This window comes from Monodelphis domestica, chromosome 5 (assembly GCF_027887165.1).
Source record: "Monodelphis domestica isolate mMonDom1 chromosome 5, mMonDom1.pri, whole genome shotgun sequence".
NCBI classification, from domain to species: domain Eukaryota; kingdom Metazoa; phylum Chordata; class Mammalia; order Didelphimorphia; family Didelphidae; genus Monodelphis; species Monodelphis domestica.
Window position 1 is genome coordinate 195,492,190 of NC_077231.1, and position 21,383 is coordinate 195,513,572.

At 34.7% G+C, this 21,383-nt stretch overlaps 1 protein-coding gene across 4 annotated transcripts in view; it reads right to left on the reverse strand.

The window, feature by feature from the left end:
* Positions 1–2,090: 2,090 nt before the first annotated feature.
* POT1 (protection of telomeres 1) overlaps positions 2,091–21,383 on the reverse strand; it is a 126,056-nt gene continuing 106,763 nt past the window's right edge. For all 4 annotated transcript variants that reach the window (XM_007504248.3, XM_007504250.3, XM_007504249.3 and 1 more), the window contains exons 16-21: positions 18,015–18,220; positions 13,236–13,371; positions 10,659–10,747; positions 8,746–8,837; positions 6,899–7,004; positions 2,091–2,305 (exon numbers count right to left, since the gene is read on the reverse strand). In XM_007504248.3, coding sequence (XP_007504310.1) covers positions 2,193–2,305; positions 6,899–7,004; positions 8,746–8,837; positions 10,659–10,747; positions 13,236–13,371; positions 18,015–18,220 — 742 coding nt within the window. In that variant the 3' untranslated portion in view covers positions 2,091–2,192. The remainder of the gene's footprint in view (positions 2,306–6,898; positions 7,005–8,745; positions 8,838–10,658; positions 10,748–13,235; positions 13,372–18,014; positions 18,221–21,383) is intronic.

Consider the following 21,383-nt stretch of genomic DNA (forward strand, 5'->3'; position numbering starts at 1 on the left):
GAGTAAATGGTACCTACTCTTTCAGTGTTATAAGTCTGAATAAACTATATGTTAAATGCTTTGTTAATCACATTTGGGCAGTTAGATGATGCAGTAGACAAAGCACTGGCCCTGGAATCATGAGGACCTGAGTTCAAATATGACTTCAGACACTTATTAGCTATATGACCCCAGGCAAGTCACTTTACCCTATTGACCTCAGCTTCCCCATCTGTTAAGCTAGAGAAGGAAATTGCAAACCACTTCAGTATCTCTGCCAAGAAAGTCTCAAATGAAGTCATGATGAGTTGGACACAACTGAAAATGACTGAATGTGACCAAACTATGTTAGCTGCTATTACATTCATGCAGAAAGCAAAACACATTGTACAAAAGTAATGGTTGTTTCTAAGTAGTGAGTCCTCTAATAGACTGCACTAGCTTGTTCTCAGGCCATCCCCAGGAAAACCTAAAGGGTATTTGATAGGTCCCTAATAGGAGAGAGGACCACACACTTCAGGTACTTTAGATAGGAGAGAACAAGGTTTGAAGTATCATGAAGTGAAGCACCATTCCAAAGAATTTTACTGAAAGCATGCCTAGCCATAAGTTCCAGACCCAGAGCCCACCCTTCCCTCTAAATCTTCAGGTCTAATCTTTTGCATGCTGCAACAAGTTAATTTAACTAAAACCATGACATTAGACTGTGGCTATTGGCCAAGACTTACCTCAGCTTACAAAAATTGATCTTATCAGGTAAGATGATAAGACAATCTCCCAAGTGTGGTATCTGGGTGGTGTCTGTAAAGATGGTCTGTTATTACTAGTCTTTTTGCCAACAGGGTATTTAACATATCTTTTTATCCAGAGCAGGGAGCTATCACTTCTCATTCATATGCTGCAGACCCTGACATAACCTAAGCTCCAAGACTATTTCTTTTTCTATATTGTTCCCTGATTTACAGACCCAGCATCAGCTTGTCAAATCACTAAAGAAAACTATATATGTATTTCGAATTTATTAGCATTACAATGTGAAAGTCACTGAAATAGTATATGCATTTATTGCTCTTCACAATTATATTTTATATTTTATTGCTGTTAAATATTAATAAATTTTCCTTACTGTAGTAAATATTAGCAAGATGTTGACAATAATCACATTTTAGTCCTTAGCTATAAAAAACATAAATGGATGTATATTTTAATATAAGATGACCATTTCTGATTTTAAAAAATTCTGTGAAGACAAAATTTAATATAAATTTTCCACCACGGCAAGGATATGCTTAATGGTGGACTTCCACAGAAATTATATTACTATATTAATTTAAGATTAAATAAAACTATAAAAAAGAGAAGAGTAAACAAGAATTAGTTTCAAATTAAATACATTCATTCTATTAGATTTCCTAAGAAATTATATAATCAACATATCCTCTTTAAAATGCCATAAAAAGAAAAAAAGAGTTCAAAGTAGATAATTATAGTCTAAAGAGGGAATTTACCTTAAAACCAGCAATATCAGTGCAGCAAAAATATAGAATTCTTTCCTAAAATACAACTCTGGCAATTATGTTTGGGAATAGTTCACTTAAGTTAACATGTTTTTTAAGTAGAAATTCCTTTATTAAGCCAGTCCTCTACAAAATAATTATCATCCACTATTCACTTTGAGCTATACTTAGATTCTACCATTCAAAGGAACTTGAGCTAATCAAATTTTCTAAACCCATGGTTGTACTAAAATCATTGACAATGTAGATATAAACATTAAAGCAAGAAATGAAATAGCTTGGTAGATTTTACTTTAAAAGAAAAAGAGAGCAAAAATCAATGACAGGTCAAAAGAAAGAGTACAATAACCACTGTAATTTTTTTTTTTAGCACATGACTAAAATAGCTTATCTGAAGGTATTACAAAGATTAAATGAAAATGTACTCCTTAAACTTCCTCATTCAACATCTTTTAAAATTCCTCTTGGGAAGCTTCAAAATGTCCTTAATTTTGACAGCTTGGTTTGCATTTTTAAGGAATAAATCCATCTTTAACAGTCAAATTCACAGGCAATGCTGGTAATATAAAATCATTTCAATAAAAATACAGTCACTAAATATTTCAGAATACTTTATTATAATAATATATGAAGTTAGTTATATCTCAGAAACATAATTATATCATTATACATTTATATTACATACACATTTAAATTTTAGATTAAATCTTCTGCAATTACAGTATCAAAAATTCGATAGCAGATTTCTTGCTCCACTTCATTTCTGATGTTATAAGACTTGATGAAGCATTCCAACCAGGGGTATTCTCCTAGGGAAAAAAATAATTAAAACTAAGAATAAAAAAATAAATGCATAACCAAATATAGTAATAGCTGACCAACAAGTATATAATATCAATTGGCTAGAATAGTGTTCAATTGTATTTTTAAAGTTAGTTAAATTTTTTTCAAAATAATTTATTCAAAACAATTGCTAAAAACATGTAATGGTTTTGTAGACATCAAGTGATATACTTTTTTTTTTTGGTTAAAAAAAGATATTTCTACTATATTAAAAACTTTGGATTGGGGTGTGTAAAAATGGCCTGGAATTCAGGACTTCAATCCCCACAAGCCTTTGCTCCACTTCTCCAGAATGCTTTGTAATCTCACCTGGGCCGAGATCAAGAAGGTATTTAACCTGATTGCAAAAGCTTTTGGCTCTTTTTTTTGAACTTCTGTTTTGGGGCAGACGTGGCTCTTTCCATAATGTAGGCGAGGTGTTGTCTAGACCTCTCTGGCCTAGGCACGTTTTCCTTATCCTGTATTTTCTTTAATCCTTAATCTTCAATAAACCTCTAAAAATATAATATTCCTTGCAGAGAGAAACTAATTTCTACCTGCCTCAGTCTCCCCTAAATTTTAACTGTTACAGGTGGTAGTAGCCATTTCCCAAAGCCAAGTGCCATAAATTAACTCTTTCTACATATTCAACTAATATATCCTATCACTTTTATCATTACTTTTAGAATAAAAGTTTCTCATTGGCAGAGACTGTTTCACTTTTGTCCTGGATCTCCAACATCTCACACACAGCAGGCCACTTGTTGATTGATTCCTAAATTAACACTATTGGTGTAACTATTTTCATAGCTCCAAAATAAGTCATCATCATTTTAAGTGCCGATGGATGCTTCTGCCTTAGACCAATCTAAATGAAACTCTCCATTCAGAGAGATCTAGCAGTTTTGAGTTAGATTAACAGAGTGGTGCATGGAGGTATACCTAAGCCAAGCATTTGTGCAAAACTATTATAATTCCAATACATCATAATGAAATTTTCAGACACTAGCATCCTGTGAAGACTTTTTTTTCAAGCTCTAGTTGCAAGTAAAGTTGGTCATGTAATTGTGGGTTACTGTTTTATTAATATTGCACTCTTACCATCACATTTGAATTACTTTGCTTTGAGAGGCTGTGATGGTGGGCTGCATTTGTAGTTGGAAAGAACTGGGTTCATATACTGCCTCAGACACTCTGGGCAAGTCACAAATCTCTAGGACTCATTTCCCTCAACTATAAAATGAGGAAATTAGACTTGATAACTTCTAAGGTTTTTTGAAGCACTATATTATGAACCCCTAAAATAAATAAAGTTGTATAATTTATAGGAAAGTCTATTAAATGGAGATTGTTAGCAAAGTCTTTAAATATTCTTAAATGCAGATTGTTAATTATTTGAAAACTGGCATATGTAACCTGAAATAAGTGAATATACTGGATGGTTGATGTTGTTAATGGTGAGATAACAAGGTTTAGTTGACTCCTTGGTACCCCATAGGGAAGAGGCCTGTGAGTCTCATCACGGGGCCAGTGTGCTACTCAAACTTCCAGACAGATTTCAAAACAGGACAGGGTTTATTTTTGAACCAAGGTAAGATGGAGGGAGGATTAAGGAATTAGGATACCCTAACACTAAAGTTCTAGCTAAATTCCCACCTCTACAATTCCCACATAGGGATTTCTTCTGTTTTCTCCCAAGCTCCTTAAATCCCTACTCTATCTAAAATTCCTGGCTATCTGACTACCTGACACTATTAATCTTTCCAGATAACCTTTGTTAAGATTTATAGTCTTTCAGAGTAGCTTTAGGGTGAACCCTTTATAGTAGGGATCAACCCTTTCAGGATTAGGCCTAAAATGGCTTCAGGCCTTCCCACCACAGATAGGTATACTGACTTGCTGGCACAGATCTTCAGAGCAGCAGGGAACTCTCTCTCAGTAGACAGGAAACACTTTTGGATCTCATGGAATGACGGATTTCCTCAAATAAGTACATCTGAGTTGTTTAGGGAAAGGAAACAAAAACCCCTCCCTTAGCTCACAGAGGTAGCAAGCAGGGAGAAGTATCCAACTCCAACCCGTTACAGCAACAGGAAGTCAAAGAGACCCCCAGTCACTCCTGGTGTCCATCTTTATCCATTCCCTGTGTTTCAGAACACATGCATGCAGTGCAGTCAGGTCCAGCACACTTCTCTTTTTGCAAAATCTCCTGTTTCCTGTTTGCACCCCATTTCTCTCCTTCCCTCTTTACAAACCCAAATCTATGTTGAAGATAAACCAGGCTCCATTTCTCCATGTAATTCACTTACTATTACATTTGTCTATGACCTTAAAAGTTTTCAAAACACTTTATATACATTATAGGTTTCAAGATGCAACTTGGATAACTGTCTTACATTCTCTATGAAATATCTCCTCCATGACTGTAAATAATTTATAAACTAACTACTAACCTTTGATCCATAGCTAGATGCAATTTGGTATGTTGAAGATGTGTGATAATTGACAATGAATTTGTATTCAATGCCATTCCTGGATGATCATAAACTCAGAGCTGAAAGGAATCTTAAAGGACATCAAGTTTAATTCCTTCACTTTACAGATGAGGAAACTGGGGCCCAGATAGGTTAAGTGATTTACCCAAGGTCACCCCACTGGTAAATATCTGAAGTAGGATTTGAACCCAGGAATCCATTCCATGTATTAAAACTCTGATCCTTTAACAGGAAACCTAAAGATTTCAAAAATTTTGACAAAAAGAATTTATGAAGTGTGCTCTCCCATCCCCATGATAGATTCATTGACTCAATAGATCATAAGCTCTTTGAAAGCAGTGTGTAGTACTTGAAACACAAGAGCCAGTAATCATTGTTTGCTTTTTGACTGATATAATTAAAACTTACAGTTGTACTTTTTTCTTTTACATCTACCTGAAAGGAGAATCCTCAGGAGAGAAAACTAAAACGGAACTTGAGTCTTACTCAAGTATTAGATAACTACTTTTCTTTCATATCTGGAGAGCAAAGACACTGAGGAAAGGGACAAGTTCATATTCTGTCTCTGCATCTCTAGGTGGGTGCCTTGCACACAATAGGTGCTTTTTAGAGTCCAAGTAAAAGTCTACGATACATGTTTTGGGGAAAGAGATGATTAAAAATCCTCAAGTTAATAACTGATTATATATTATAATAACATCTTTATAAAATAAAAATGAAACTTTATAAAAGCAAGGAAGAATTGCCATGGGCAAGGTCCAACCTCACTCGCAACTCCAGGGGTTTCCAACAGGTGGTGAATGATCAGTCTAGAAATAACAAATTGAAGACATCTATATATTTTACTGCCATGGGCATGCTTTGCACATGGATAGCTGCTCTGCCATCCCCAGGCCTGATGTTTATTTTTATACCAATTTTTGACACACAGATACATTACCTAACACACATGTCTAAATAGAGATAATTGGAAAAGTGATACATTAACTTTTAACAAATCACTTGATTAACATTCTATATTCTTGTATTGTGATTATAGATTCTTGACAGAATAAAGGTTTCACACAAGATAAATGTTTTCATCACAGGTGGCTTAATTTTCTCATTACCCTGTGTAGAGTTTTGAGCTTAAAAACAATCAAAACAATTTACTTATTACTTTTAATAAAAAGAAATAATCAATCAGATGATTTTTGTGTTCTTTTTTTTTAAACCCTTAACGTCCATCTTGGAGTCAATACTATGTATTGGGTCCAAGGCAGAAGAGTGGTGGTAAGGGCTAAGCAATGGGGGTCAAGTGACTTGCCCAGGGTCACACAGCTGGGAAGTGTCTGAGGCCAGATTTGAACCTAGGACCTCCTGTCTCTAGGCCTAGCTCTCAATCCACTGAGCTACCCAGCTGCCCCCTCAATCAGAAGTTCCTAAAGATAATTCAACAATCATATCATTGAGGTCGCGAGGTAGTGGGAACACAATTCAGATTTAATATTAGATTGATCATTTTTCAGGGTTTATTAGGGAATTTCTTAAGGGGAAGAATCAAGTCACTGAGGCATGATGAAGTTTGGTGTACCTGCACATTTTGTATGGGCCTTTATGACTGATTTGTATGCTGGCTTCATAAGAATAAGTTTCTGTGAGTGGGAAAGTTCTGGGCTTGGCTTGTAGCTATGGTTTTACTGGGAATTATGTACCTAAGTAAAAGTTAACCCATGGTAGTCTTTTGGGATTGGATTTGAGAGTCTGATCTTTTGGTGATGTTTTGGGGAAACAAAGTACAGATATTTTGCTCCTGTATTATTCCTTCTGAGGTTAGAGGGAATAACATTTGTGTCAATTCCATAGGTAAGGGATGTTAATGAGAGAGGTTATGCAAAGGGGATTGAGTGGGCAGTCACATCTTGCCAAGGGCCACTCTGTGGCCTCCTTAGCTACCATGGGTGACTTGGTCAAGGCGTCATGGCCTGATGGCTCCCAGCAAACAATGAATTTAGATTTTGTACATTTTATCTCTAGTCATAAGGCTAAATAATATATCACCATTTTGAAAAGATAAAGTGAAATTCTGAAAATGTGATTGCATACCAATTTTTTTCCCTGGAGGACAAAGCATGTACATGATCATTTCCATATTTTTCTGAAGGTCATCACTGTTCAGAATCTCTGATGCAGGAATTTGAAAAAAATTTTCCTGAAGAAAGATAAGAAAGGTTTGGACCAAAACATAAGGAAATATTTATTCTACATTCACCTTATGTAGTTAATGCACAGACCTTTTAACATTTTTAAATTATCTGGAGCACTTTAGGTTATATCATTTAAAAAAACAAAAAAAAACCCAATTTAAATTTAATATAAATTTAAAATTAATGATAGGATAGATTTAAACTCTGGCTTTCTACTTTAAGGTATGACTATTAGGTACATAACAACCACAGGACATCTCAATTTCTTTACAAATGCTTTCTGGGAATCAGAAGCATTTATCTCAACTGAAAAGTATTAATATTTTCAAGTCTTATTTATATAAGAACCTTTGTAAAAGAAAAATTAAACAATTATTAGAATTGTATTAAATTATTATTGTTGCTGTATTAGAAAACAGAGAAGCTCTTCCTTCCATTCTCCTCCAGAATTCTTTCCTGGTACTCCTAAACTCTAGTTATTAATAAAGTAGCCTTCTTGTTCTCTAATTATTTTCATCTTAGCCTCATATTTCATAGCTTAGGTAGGATCCTTAAACTTTCTCTACCAGTGCAGATGAGCTCTTGTTCTGCAATTTATAGAATTAAAAAGTTGCTAAAGATAACCAAGTCAATATGTGACAAAGATGGTTCTTGAACTCTATTCTCTAATGCAATCTTAATCCACTATACCAAAATGACTTATTTTCCAATAAGCTAAGTTAAATACCACCTCCAGAGGATATGTAGTAGAATATGACCATTTTGCAGGTAGTCATTTCACTTATAGTTGGATTTAATGGTTTCTATTTGGTTTATATTCTTAGTAGTGATAAGAAGTGATGGTTTTCCCCCATATCTTTTTCTTTCTTCCTCTTTTCCTCTTTCAATAACATTTCCACTAATAGTTGGCATTCTCAAATTCTCATTAACCAAAACTTTAAAGATTATTATTTTTATATGAGAATGATAAACATGATTTTTTAGATTACCTGAGCAAGACGGCAGATGAGATTTTCTACAATCTCTACAACCTTTCAAACCTTCACAAAATAGATATCATGTGCCAAAAATAAAGCAAGTTCAGCAGTGTTCGTGGTCTAAGACAGTGATGATGAACCTATGGCATACATGCCAAAGATGGCACACAGAACATTTTCTGTGGGCACTCATGCTGCCATCCCCAAGTTTGTTACTAGAAAGACAGAGGGCCTTGGGCAGAGCTGCTCCCTTCCTACTCTCCACCATGCCTAAGGACATTTTTTTCACTTCACCCACATCTCTGCCCAGTAGCCCAATAGAAGTGCTTCTTTCCTCTCTTGTCTGGGATAAGAGGGGGTTGTGGGGTCCTGGCACTCAGTGGGGGGCAGGGTATTGTACACAGTCTCTAAAAGATTTGCCATCACTGGTCTAAGATATCTAGAATCCAAATGATTTTTTTTTTAAACCCAGAAACTTTTATTGGCTCAGTCACTATGGATGTGGGTGGCTGTGTAGCCCTCTACCAAGTCAATTTTGACTCTCCAAAAGTCAGTTAGATTGGAGACCTCGATGGTGAAGTGTGAATTGCCCAGCATGGGAGGAGGTTAAGATGTTCTGAGATTCCACCCCCCAAAACAACAATCTGAGGGAAAGGAGAGAGAAAATGAGTGATAATGAAAATAATGGGGGAAAATAATGAAGAGAATGTATCCAATCTAAGTAAATATATTCCCAATTAACTATGACTTCACTGGGTCTGTTACTTACATGGTCCATTAGGTATACTTTCAGAGTTCCTGTTCCATCATCAAGAATAAATGTCATAACAAAGACATACTGGAGTGGTACAATACCAAGTGCTAGTAAGGGGGAAAAAATCAGTATCAGGGTGAGGCAAGATTATTGTATAGCTCAATAATAATAAAAGATAGTAGATAATGAGGGCTAATTTATATTGCTGATATAAAAATAAGTATATCTATCTCCACTTCGTTACTGCTATTTTAAAGTCAGTATTTGTTATATCTTAGAATAATCCTCTTAAAATGGAATAAAATTGACACCCTATGAAACAACTTGACTGGTTTTCAGTACATACAGTTACATGATTTTACCCTGAAGTCCTTCTCCAATGCTTTTTTTCCTGGCTTGGAGATGATTTAGGTAACCTAGTCTACACCTTAGGTTATAGCTAAGGCAGTAGAAACAGAATTCACACTCTCAAAAGTTTGATCAAATTAGAAAGACTTAAATATGGACTCTGCAAATACAGTAACAGTATTTGTTAATTATATGGTCATTATTATAGAGTTGGCCATCAGGAATATTGTTTTTTAACTCAGAAACTCAGAGATTTGGTTTACTAATGCATGAGAGGTTTACAATCTGTATTGATAAAGGAAGTAACCACATTGATGAAAATTTTGAAGCATGTAAGTATGAATATTACTATAAATTATATTTGACATGAACTATCAATTAAAAGGTACTAAGGGGGGGCAGCTGGGTAGCTAAGTGGATTGAGAGCCAGGCCTAGAGACAGGAGGTCCTAGGTTCAAATCTGGCCTCAGACACTTCCCAGCTTTGTGACCCTGGGCAAATCACTTGACCCCCATTGCCTAGACCACTCTTTTGCCTTGAAGCCAATACACAGTATTGACTCCAAGATGGAAGGTAAGGGTTTTTATTATTTAAAAAAAAAAAAAAGGTACTAAGATGGTTTTTGTTTATGAAATTCATCAAGTTATCCTGGCTCTTTGTTATATGCCATAAATAGCATAAAACTAAAATGCAGCACAACTGTGCTATGATAATTCTGGAAAACATGTAAATTTATTTTCATCAGGCAAATGCAATGGACCGTCAATGATTTGTTTAAAAGATTAAAAATGGCAAATGAGCAAAAAAAGTCAAAAGCTAAGGGTTTGGCATGTAACAGGTTTAGGAAAAAAATATGTAGAATTTGTATTGCCAAGAGTACCATAAATTATTGTTATGATATTATGTAGCTCTTAGAAATAGGAGATTCATTCATCAGAAACCATTTATTACTCGCAATGAATAGTTAAAGAATTAATGAACTCTGTATTTATTTGGAACTTTAGAAAAGTCTAAAAAAGATCAAATTTAAACTAGATGAAAAGTAGAGAGGAAAATGATTATATTTAATAAATATGTATTTGCTTACTGATCTGACAATGTGCAAGACACTTTGCTAGGTTGGGGGAAGATCAATATAAATTAGTAAAAAGTCTGCACCAAGGTTGCAAATGACACAAAAGTAGCAGCAATTGTTAATACACTAAGGACTAAAATCAGGATTCATAGACCTCTCAATGTCTGCAATGATTGTCTAAGGAAAAATTCAAAGTCATACACTTAGGGTTCCAAAAAAATAAATTGACTAAAAATGTTTGAAAAATTTGTTCTCAAGTGCTTTATGTAGTCCTACTACAATCTTGTTTACCTTGGTGATGAACACTTTTTTATTTACAAATTTTTAATTTATGAATTTATTTTTAATATTTTTGAATTTATAAAGAGTTTGATTCACTAAGCAAATAGAATCTATAGTCACTTTCCCAAAGATCACAAACAGTGAAGTCTTAATTAATGAGGTATTATTAGGATTACTATACTTTAAAAATCACAATTATAGGCTAAGAAAATGATGCCTAAACCTTGGGCAATGCAAGTAGGTGTCCAAGATGCTTCCTTAACAAGAGAACTCAGATTCTGCATTGTCTTCAGCTTAGAACATTGCTTGCACCTGATATGGAAAATAAAATTTTAATTAGTAAGTATTCAAAATTTCAATATTAAGCACTCATTGTGAGCAATATGTTATGATTGGCAATGGGGGAAATGCAGATTATCACATAATCTACCCTCTTAGAATTTGTCATGTTTTACTTTGATCATTTGTAATGGGGATATGACAAATTTAAACTATACTAAACTCTAGCTGTTTCACCAAATGCCTATAGAACATCTCTAGATGAATTTCACAGAGGCAACTGAAATTCTACACAAAAAAAGAATGAACGCCTTGTTTTTCTTCTTAAATCCATCCCTTCTCCAGACTGCACTATTTATGCTATAATTCTTTCCAGGGCTCGTTAGTAGTTATTTAGATTATGCTGTGAGATTAGCTATGAAGGTATATCTAGCTACACAATATCCCTTGACCCAGAGAAACTACTGGCAGGCTTACAACCAAAAAAGATAAAAGAAAGAAGAAAAGGACCCATATTAATTATAGTTTTTATGGTATAAAAGAACTGAAAACTCAGGTTATGCCTGCCAATTAGAGAATGACTGAACAAACATATTAGAAAAAAAAAAAGGCAAAAAGCAGCCCTTGCCCTCAAAGAGCTCACAATCTATAAGGAAAACAACAAGCAAAACAAATATACACAAATAAGCAATATACAAGATAGGAAACATCCAAAAGCAGGAAGGCACTAAAATTAATAGGGTTTTGGAAGATTCTTATAGAATATAGGATTTTAGCTGGCACCTAAAGGAAGCCAATAAACAAAGATAAGGAAGGTGAGCATTCCAGGAATAGGGATTTGCTAAGAAAATGCCTGGAGTGGAAAGACAAAATAATCTTATTCATGGAACAGCCAAAGGTCAGTGTCACTGGACTGAAGAATACATGCTACAGAATAAAGTGTAAAAAGCCTGGAAAGATAGGAGGGAGCATGTTATGAAACATTCTAATTATCAGAGGGGTTTTGATCCTAGAGGTGACAGAGAGCCACTGCTGTGGCATACTGAGTGTGTGCAGGGGTAGTACATGGTTGGATCTGCACTTTAGGAAAATCATTTTGGTAAATTTTATACTATAGGGGACAGTTTTCAGAGAAAACTGGGAAGACATGAATTGATGCGAAGTGCAGTGAACAGAGCTAAGAGAACAATTTATATAATTAGAAGAATGTGGTCCAAATGAACAACTTTGAAAAGACCTAAGAACTCTGATTAATGATTAACCATGATTCTAGAGAACCAGTGATGAAGAATGCTACTCATCTTCTAACAAGAGAGGTAACAAACTAAAATGTAGATTAAGACATATCTAGACAGGATTAATGTGGAAAAATGTTTTATTCTGATCAAACCTATTTGTCACAAGTTTTCCCTCACCTCTGAGGGAGTGAAAGAGAAAAATGCTTAATTGAAAAAATTTAATTAAAAAAAAATTTAAGTTGTATATAACCAGTTGAACTGAGCAATGTAGATTTAGAAAGGTGGCTTAAGGGAGAAAGCTCCCATTTTTTTTTAAAGATTAGGAAGGGAGCAGTCATATCTCAAAATTATCTCACTCAAAATGTATATTATCATAAACACCATAGGGGTTTTAAGGAATTATAGCTTAAATAAAGTAAAAATTACTGAAAATTTGATTTCTTAAACAGATTTACGTATGTTGGTCTAAAACCAGAGATAAAATTAGAGATTTCCAACCCATCTAATATATTGAAATACAAAGCTTTCTAGTTATCACAGAAAAAAACTTTTGTAAATAAGAAAAATCTAAGTTATCTAAGTCAAAAGTATGGTGAGATAACACAGAATCCTAATGATAATTTTTCACAACAGGAAAGTCTTAATTATCTTTAGATCAGAGACTCAAAAAAGATATTTCCAAATGTAGAGGTACATTTTCTAAGCAGAAATTAAACTGGAAACTTTGCTGTTTGAGTTTGTAAATAAAATGCTTTTTAATAAAATTAAAGCATCATACAGTACTTTGGTGCTGATTTATATGTTTTGCATTATATTATGTGATCTTTGCAATCTTTATGTGCCTGCATATAAATTAAACATGGCTTGATATAGTGTACATGCTTGTAATCCATGCCTGCTACTGATGAAGACTGAAGCTGGTGGATCTCTTAAGTTCAGAGATTCTGAGCTTCAGATGGGCCAGTCACTTGAGCTAAATCTGGTGCCAATGTGGTGACCTACAGGAATGGAGGACCACCAGGCCCCCTAGGGAGGCATGAAATAGTTTAGGTAAGTAAAGAGAGAAGGGTAATGCTGAAAGTATTGGAACTGTTCCCATGAGTGGCTTCTGTGAGATAGATAAGATACATACATACCTGAATAGATACATACATAGATTGATTTTAACATACTATCTTTAGAAAGAAAAGAACTTATTTCATGTGATAATAGAAACATGAATCATCAAATTGAAAATATTTATATCATTTCTGATTGCACATTTTTAGAATTTGTAATCATACCCATAGTGCCATGTTTTCCCTTGTATAAGGAATGGTACTGTCAGATCTAGGACAATGAGGTCTTCCTGGCTGGATTTCACAGGAATAACACCTTTAAACTTTTTTGAGAGCTGATAAATTTCACTCAGTTTTCCTCCTATTAAAAAGAAAAATTATTCTTTAGAATATTATAATAAAATTATTTTGTTTACAACATAATGCTTTCCCCCATTTCTTTTCATGGTTTTTGAATCAATCCTTGGAATTAACTGTAAGACAGGAAAAATACTGTAATATATTAAGTAATATATGAATGAAGGCTAAAAGACAAAAATGGCCATCAAAGAAGAAATAATTATGAGTAATATATTCAGAATAATTTATTTTAGCAACTATGTAAAACACGTACATGAGCTGTATCATTATCACAAACAATTCTAAAATTAAGAGCATAATTTGTTATACTCTGATAGTAAAAAATAGTAACCATTTTGCTTAAATGATAAAAATCGCATGGTCTACTATAAACAAAAAAAATGAAATTACATTTTTCTATCTGCTAGTCACTGAGGTCTAAAGAGCTAGAAGTGGAATAAGAAATTTTTTAAATCCCCAAGAATATTAGAAACTAATTTTAATAGATTAAATTTCTTTTGCTCTTGTTCCTCTTATAATGTTATATAATGTTAGCTTTGTAGGGGGGAAAAGACTTCCCTGTTTTCTCTTTAAGAGTTAAAGCTCACCTTAGTTCCTAACACTGGACATGCTTGTCCTATCTCTAATTACTTTCAGGCTAACAATGGCTTTTAAAGTAGCCATTCTTGGTGACATTTTAGCCAACAATATCGTGGGGCAGGTGGGCAAGAAACTGAGGGTTTCCTAGCTTTTTGTTTTTAATAAGGAACTTTTTTTAACCAAAGTCTGGCAATTTAATGAAGTATTCTCAAGTAACTTCAAAAACAGCTTATTTCATAGGCAGTTAGGTACTTTCTAGCTGTGACACTGGGCAAATCACTTAACTCTAATTCCCTACTTTACCACTCTTTAGCCATAGAAATAATGCTTAGTATCAGTTTTAAGATAAAAAGTATCCTAATTAAAAATTATTTGTATATCTTATACCATATACTTAGGTATATACTTATATTTTATCTACTACCAGCCTGAACTACTTTTCCCAATAGTACCAACTGACTCTTAAACACCAAGTCTTTATTTTGAACAAAATGATGAGTGGCACACTCAACAGTTTCCTAATGTTATGGCTAGAATCCCAGGATTCTACAGAATCCTGCTGACATTGTCAATAATGTTTAATTGCCAATAACAAACCTAGTAGTAAACATTGGACAAACATTGGTCTTTCCAGCACTTGAGGAAAAATTGTTCTTGTTCTCAATTAAAGGGCAAAACTATTGGCTAGCCAAAAAAAAAAAAAAAAAAAATATATATATATATATATATATATATATATATATATATATAATGAGTTTGTGACTATGGGATTAGATTTTAAATTATGGATTTGGATAATCAGGTTTGAAAAGGGTTAACCTATAAGAACCACAATCAAGACAATTTAAAAATATTTAAAATCTGAAAATCTTTAGGTATTTTAACTATCATGGCTCTATATAGCAGGGAATCTGACTTTATTCTCACACCTAAATCTAACTTACTCATTACACAGTAAGAAATCACAATGCAGAAATCTCCTATTTTTGATATCTTTATCTTAGAAAAAAATATGATTTCTAGTTTGGACAACTTATTCAAGAGATGAAATAAGATATACCATTGAAAAATATATGATCATAACAAGGTACAGCACGGTTATGTGGTAAGAGTAAAGGAAAACAGATGAACTACCCAATGATTCCTTAATATCCTCAAAGTGTAAAAATACTTTGGCAACATTTTGAATGGATTCTCTATGAAAGATATATGGAAAAACATTGAAATGAAATATGACATAGCCAAGATGACTTTTTTCATTACATTATATAGTAAATCATCTCCTGTCTTCTAATGTGATTTTTCAAGTAATGCTACTAGGGACATTTACAATCCAAAAATGCTTCTGGAGCTTCTAGAGCTACATCTTCTGGAATAAGAAAGAAAAGACTACAGGAATCTGCCCACTCCACAGCTGCAGCTCCTCTCAGGAGTGCCTAAGATTGGATGAAATTCTGATAGCAGGCCCTTGGAAGTAATTTGTGGGATTTCAGCTTTCCCTTAGGTCTTTCTACTGGACCTTCAGATTAGCCTGGTGAACTAAAGAAGAGATTGTTATGGAGAGTTATTTTGGAAGATAGAAGATGAGTTGGGTATTCCGGACGAGATTGCAGGAGGCTGTGATCCAGCACTCCACTCTGGTGGGGAAGCTCTGACTGTGCTGGTTGTTTTCCAACCAGCACTCCTGGCTGTGGGTGGGTAACACTAGGCAGTTTGGATGCCTAAACATCTGCTATGATACCTTCACATCCCGTGCACTTCTGGATATTCCAGATCATTCTTGTCACTGTGCCCACTGTGTTCTATTTGGGTTATGCTGTATACCATCTGTCCCGGTGCCAGATGACCCAGAAGCAAGAGAAGGGAAGAGGAGGAAGGCGAGAAGGAGCCTATGATCAAAGAGAAGAAGCCTCAGATGTCCCTTGACGATAAGGCCCATGATGGTCACAGGAGGATCTGCAGAGATGCGCTCCTAGGGGCCTATGTTGGGCAGTTGCTGGTGCGAACTGCCTTAGAGGTGGCCTTCCTAGTGGGCCAGTATCTGCTCTGTGGTCTGAAAATGCCTCCCAACTATGACTGAAAGCAGAATACTTGCCCTTAGGTCATAGTCTGCTATATATCTCATCCCACAGAGAAGACCATCTTCCTGCTGGTCATGTATGCAGTCAGTGGCCTCTGCCTCCTGCTCAACCTGATCGAGTTGCTGTACCTGGGCCTAAAGAGCATGAAAAATGGTGGAAGCCGCCCTGGCCCATCTCCCCATTCCAAGAGTCTCAAGCTGGAGCTGCAGCAAATGCAGAAACAAATTGCATCTGGTCCAAAAGCAAATGGACATGGCACTGCATCTGGGTACACCTTTGCCCACAGTGCCTACCTGTTCAGGGCAGCCTCTAACCCACAATATCTCTACTCAGCAAAAGCAGCACAACCAAGCCCAGAAAGAGGCCAGGCTCTCCAAGACAGAGCTGTGACCTGCAGTCGATGTTCCTTCTTCAACTGAAGTTGGATTTCCACACATGATGAGAAATGAGAGCATTGGAATCCAGAGGATTAAGGGCCTGAGAATCTCCACCCATAAAACCTTTATATTCTAAAGTATTTTTGTACGTATGCATACAAATCAGTATATATATATAAATGTGTATATACATCTGTGCATATATACTGGTGCATATACACATACATATACATATATATATTGAGGCCTTGGTGACCTATCCCTCCATCTTCCTTAGAGATCTGTTAGAGATCATTCCCTCTATCCCAACTCTGTCCCACCCCTAGAACACTGAAGTTACTGGACAATGAACCTGGAAGCTTGAAACATGGATCACCTCAGGGACTTACCTTCTAAGCACGGTGCTATTTGGCATTGAAGCCTAAAAACTTTATATGCCAATAAAGGCTTATTTTTTTGTTCCAAACAAACAAACAAACAAACAAAAAGACTACAGTTCATCATAATAAAGATGAAAGGCATCTTGGCATAGTAGATAAAGTTAACTTAAAGTAAGGAAGATAATGACTTTACGTTTTACTTCAGAAACACACCAACTGTTATGACCCTGAGCATTTGACCAATTAGTGTCCTAGTATTCAAATTAAAGGCCTGTAAGACTCCCAAGAATGGCTAAAGCAGATTAAAATATAATTGGTAAATGTTTAACAAAATAAAATAAAAATGTAATAGCATAAATAATACTAATTTGTGATTTTCTAAGTTAATATGTGGCTGTAGGGATAGTACCATACTAGATAATTGACCAATACCATAAGTTACAAATGAATTGCTGATCTGTACTGATGGAAGTAGCTTCCACTCTAGAAGTTCCTTATATGGATATGATTATACTTTGGTTTTTTTGTTTCTCTATGTATAAAACAGAAATAATGATAATAAATAAAACAGAAATAAACCTCACTCACATGATTGTAAGAATTAAATAAGATGATATACGTGAAATCCTTTGCAAATTTTAAAGTGCTCTATAAATGTTGCTGTTATTAGTGCTATTATTTGGTGACCAAAATTTTGGCTAGCATAGAATGGAAAAGATGTTTCCTTTAATTATATGGCAGTTAATAAGGGGGAAAAAAACCTTTAAATAATGACAACAAAAAACACTTTTAAAATCTTCACTTGACTTATACTTGAAAAAAGTAAAAAGACAAACAACCTGAAAAGGTCAACTCTTAATTCTTCCAAAGTCATTCCTTGCCAATTCTGAAACCAAGATAGCTCACTCTGATTTGTAAAACAACAGTGACCCCTGGAGGCCAAGTTAATAGCTGCTAGTTATAAACCAACCAAGCTTACACAAGCTCTCAGTTTTCACACTACATCTAATGATTTTTCTTAGACAAAACCAAACTAAACCATCAGATATTACCTCAAAAGTAGGCCTAATTTAGATTTAAATATAAATACCTTTGGTATTTGGTTAAAAAATACTAGGGATACCACTACGTTTTATGCAAAACTAAATTATAAAAAAAATATGGGAGGAAAATGGGAGGAAATATCTGGTGGTCAAGACTCTTAAAAAAAAATTAAAAATTGTATACCTTCTATCAAGATCAAAGTATCTTCTACAGCTTGAAGAATTCCATCATTTTTTACAAAATGAATAACTATTTTTCGTTCTTGCTGATTTTGGGTTGTCCACACTTCTGAATTATACAATGATGTATTTTGTAGTTTAGGGTCTGGATGTTCTGTTGCAAACTCTTGCAAAACTAACTCAGTGTCATTTTCATGTGGGACTTCTTGTCTAAAACCATTTAAAAATATAAAATATAAGCAAATGATTTATAAAGCAGCTTGGAAAATTAAAACAGTGAAAGTTAACAAACCCATTATCAGTCAAACACAGCTATACTTACAAAGTTTTTTATCATGAAGAGAATTATATTTTAACATTAAGCAATTTTTGTACACTAGACAACATTTGGCAATGTTAAAAAAAGAATGGCAGTTGATAAGTATGTCCAAAATTTAACTTTACATATTTCAGCAAGCTTGAAATTCTGGATTTAAAATATCAAAAGTGTAGCATACCAGGCATGTTAACATCTTGGAAGTAGGATTGATATACTGATATTGATTGTATCCTGCATATTCATTTACCAGACACATGGTCATATCATTTAATGTTAATTGTATGGAAAAGGGCAATCCAAAGGACTAGCAAATTCCTGGGCTGGGCGTTTGAGAGCCACAGTGCCCTGGCTCGAACTACATTCATTTACAAAATCACAGGTTGGATTAATCTCCTCCTCCTTGATTCTGTCATTGTCAATTCTACCAATGTAAAAACCTATATCATGTCAGGTATTCATTAATCACCTCCCACTTGACATTCCTAAGGTCCCCAATAAAAACTGGGGAACATGTGCGAGCCTTTTTCTCTCACTCCTCTCTTACATCTTGCTCTTTGAACCTCTTAATATTGCTATGGCCTATAATGGCGTCCTCATGTCTGACTGACTTACGCAGCACAGCTGCCCCGCACATCTCCCATTAATCTCTTGACCACCTGGTCCATGGGGGAATGGTCCTGGAGTTCTCAGTTCCATGCAGGCGCTCTTGTTTCTCAAAATTATAATTTCTTCACTTGCTTTCTCTTTCTAGAGAGGTATTAAGGAGCTTACTTCTCCCCACGTTTTAACTTGTGGTCTCCGAGTCTTTATTCCTGTGTCTCTTGACCTGACTGCCTCATCTATCTTACATCCATCTTCCTCTAGCCTCCACTCTCCTTCTCAGGTCACCACCCACAGATAAATTATATAGGAAGGGCTGGCAGATCCTATAAAGTCTACAATAATCTTCAGAAATGTTATAAAATCTTAGAAAAACTTATTTCCTAAAAACAGGTATAAGCTGATATATAGCACTTTTAGATGCAGTGTGGCTCTATCACAAATTTCAGACGGCTATCTGAAATTCCAAAAAGTTTGGAAATCAATGAAAGGAGAAGAGATATTGGAATTTTATTGTATCATGGACTTCTTTGGCATTAGAGTAATGTCTATGGAATTCTGAGGAATCACATTTTTAGATGCATTAAAAAAAGTAGATTATAAAAGAATCACTATGTCAAAATTAATTATGAAAATATTTATTTAAAAACAAAATTCATGACCAGCAGGTTAAGGGGCCCCAATTAGTACAAGTCAAAACTTTGTAAATCTCCTTTATCAGTGGTTTGTCACACAAAATGGGTAATATGACAATTACAAAGCATGTGTTCATTATGATCTCTAGTGTAAATATTATAATGAAACACAAATTTGATACACAGGATCTTCAAAAAACTCAAACATTGACTTGTGATTTGCTACCTATCATAATTCTTATAAGACAGGACCATCTTAAGTCATAACTCAAGGGATTTGGTTACTAAGGAGTCAAAAACAACTTCTTATCTAAGTCTAGACATGATTCCCAAGCACTGTAGCATTATAGGGAAACTGTAAGAGTATGTATGTGCACATACATACACATATGTATAAAAATAGCTGCATATTATAAAATCTTAATTAACTGGTATTCAAATAAGCAGAACCATCAGTACCTTCCACAGTATCTTGCACATAGTAAATATTCAATAAATATTTAGTGAAATAACTCAAATCATCAACTATTTTTTAACGCATGCTATTTGTTTAGAAGAAAGAAATAACAAATTTAAATGATCTCATTAACAGATTATAGCAAAATAGCAAGTTTCATGGATGTGAACTGGTGCCAGTATATTATATATTTTATATCTATACCAATAGTGCTTTATACTTAATAATTGACATGTGGGAAATCAAAGCCATATATAGTCAGATGAAAAACTGCTCTAATTATTAGAGAAATGTAAATCAAGAATTCTGAGATATCTTACATCTTTCAGATTGATTAAAATGATAAAGGGCAAAATGACAATATTGGAGGGGATATGAAAAAATGTGGACATTAATACAGTATTGATGGGCTGTGAACTGATCCAATTGTTTTGGAGAGTAATCTAGTAATATGCCCAGAATTACAAAACTCTGTATACCCTAAGACTCAGCAATATCACCTTTGGATCATTTTTGTGCATTTTTGAAATGAATCTAACCCTGGGAGACTACATCTCCCAAGACTCTCTACTGCAACTTCCCTGGGCACATCTCATTTTCCTTTCTAGGAGGTGTCTGAGGAAGAATAAAAGAAGAGAGAAGCATGGGTTTTGGCAAGCCTTCAACCCCCCTAAACCCCCAACCTGGGTAGAGAGCTTTGGTCCCTGCATAGTTGCAGGAGATGACACTTTCCTATACTTTCCCAAACCTTCCCTTTCCTAAAATCCCAAATAAACCAACCTAACTTTCTATTGAGACTAGTTTTGATTTGATTTAAACTCCCTAGCCCAGTTAAGAAGAAGAAAACTTGGTCAATTTCTCTGCCGCTAGTCGGGGGGGGGGGGGGGGGAAGGGAGGGCAAGGAACCTCAGCTACCTTCCTACTACCCTTCCTTTTCCCTACCCTTTCCCTCTTTTTTTCTCTACCACAGTTTCCCAAGATGATAAAGGAAAAAAAGAGAAAAAACTCCCAAGTTATAAAAATTTTAGAGCAGTTCTTTTTATGATGTCAAAGAACTAAAAATCAAGGGGATATCCATCAACTGAGGAATGGCTAAAAAAGTTGTGGCATATGATTGAGGTGGAATACTAACTAGTGTCTTAAAAAAAATGAATGGGTTTATTAAAAAAGAGAAAGAGCTACATGAAATTATGAAAAGCAAAACAATTAAAACCAAGATAACATTATATAGAGCTACAGAATTAATGTTTGAAGAATAACTTGTTGAATGTCCACCTCCAGAGAAATAACTCAGAAATAAAAACACAAAAGACATAGTTTATATAGATTTTTTTTGGCCAAGTGATGCTTTTTCTGTCGTGG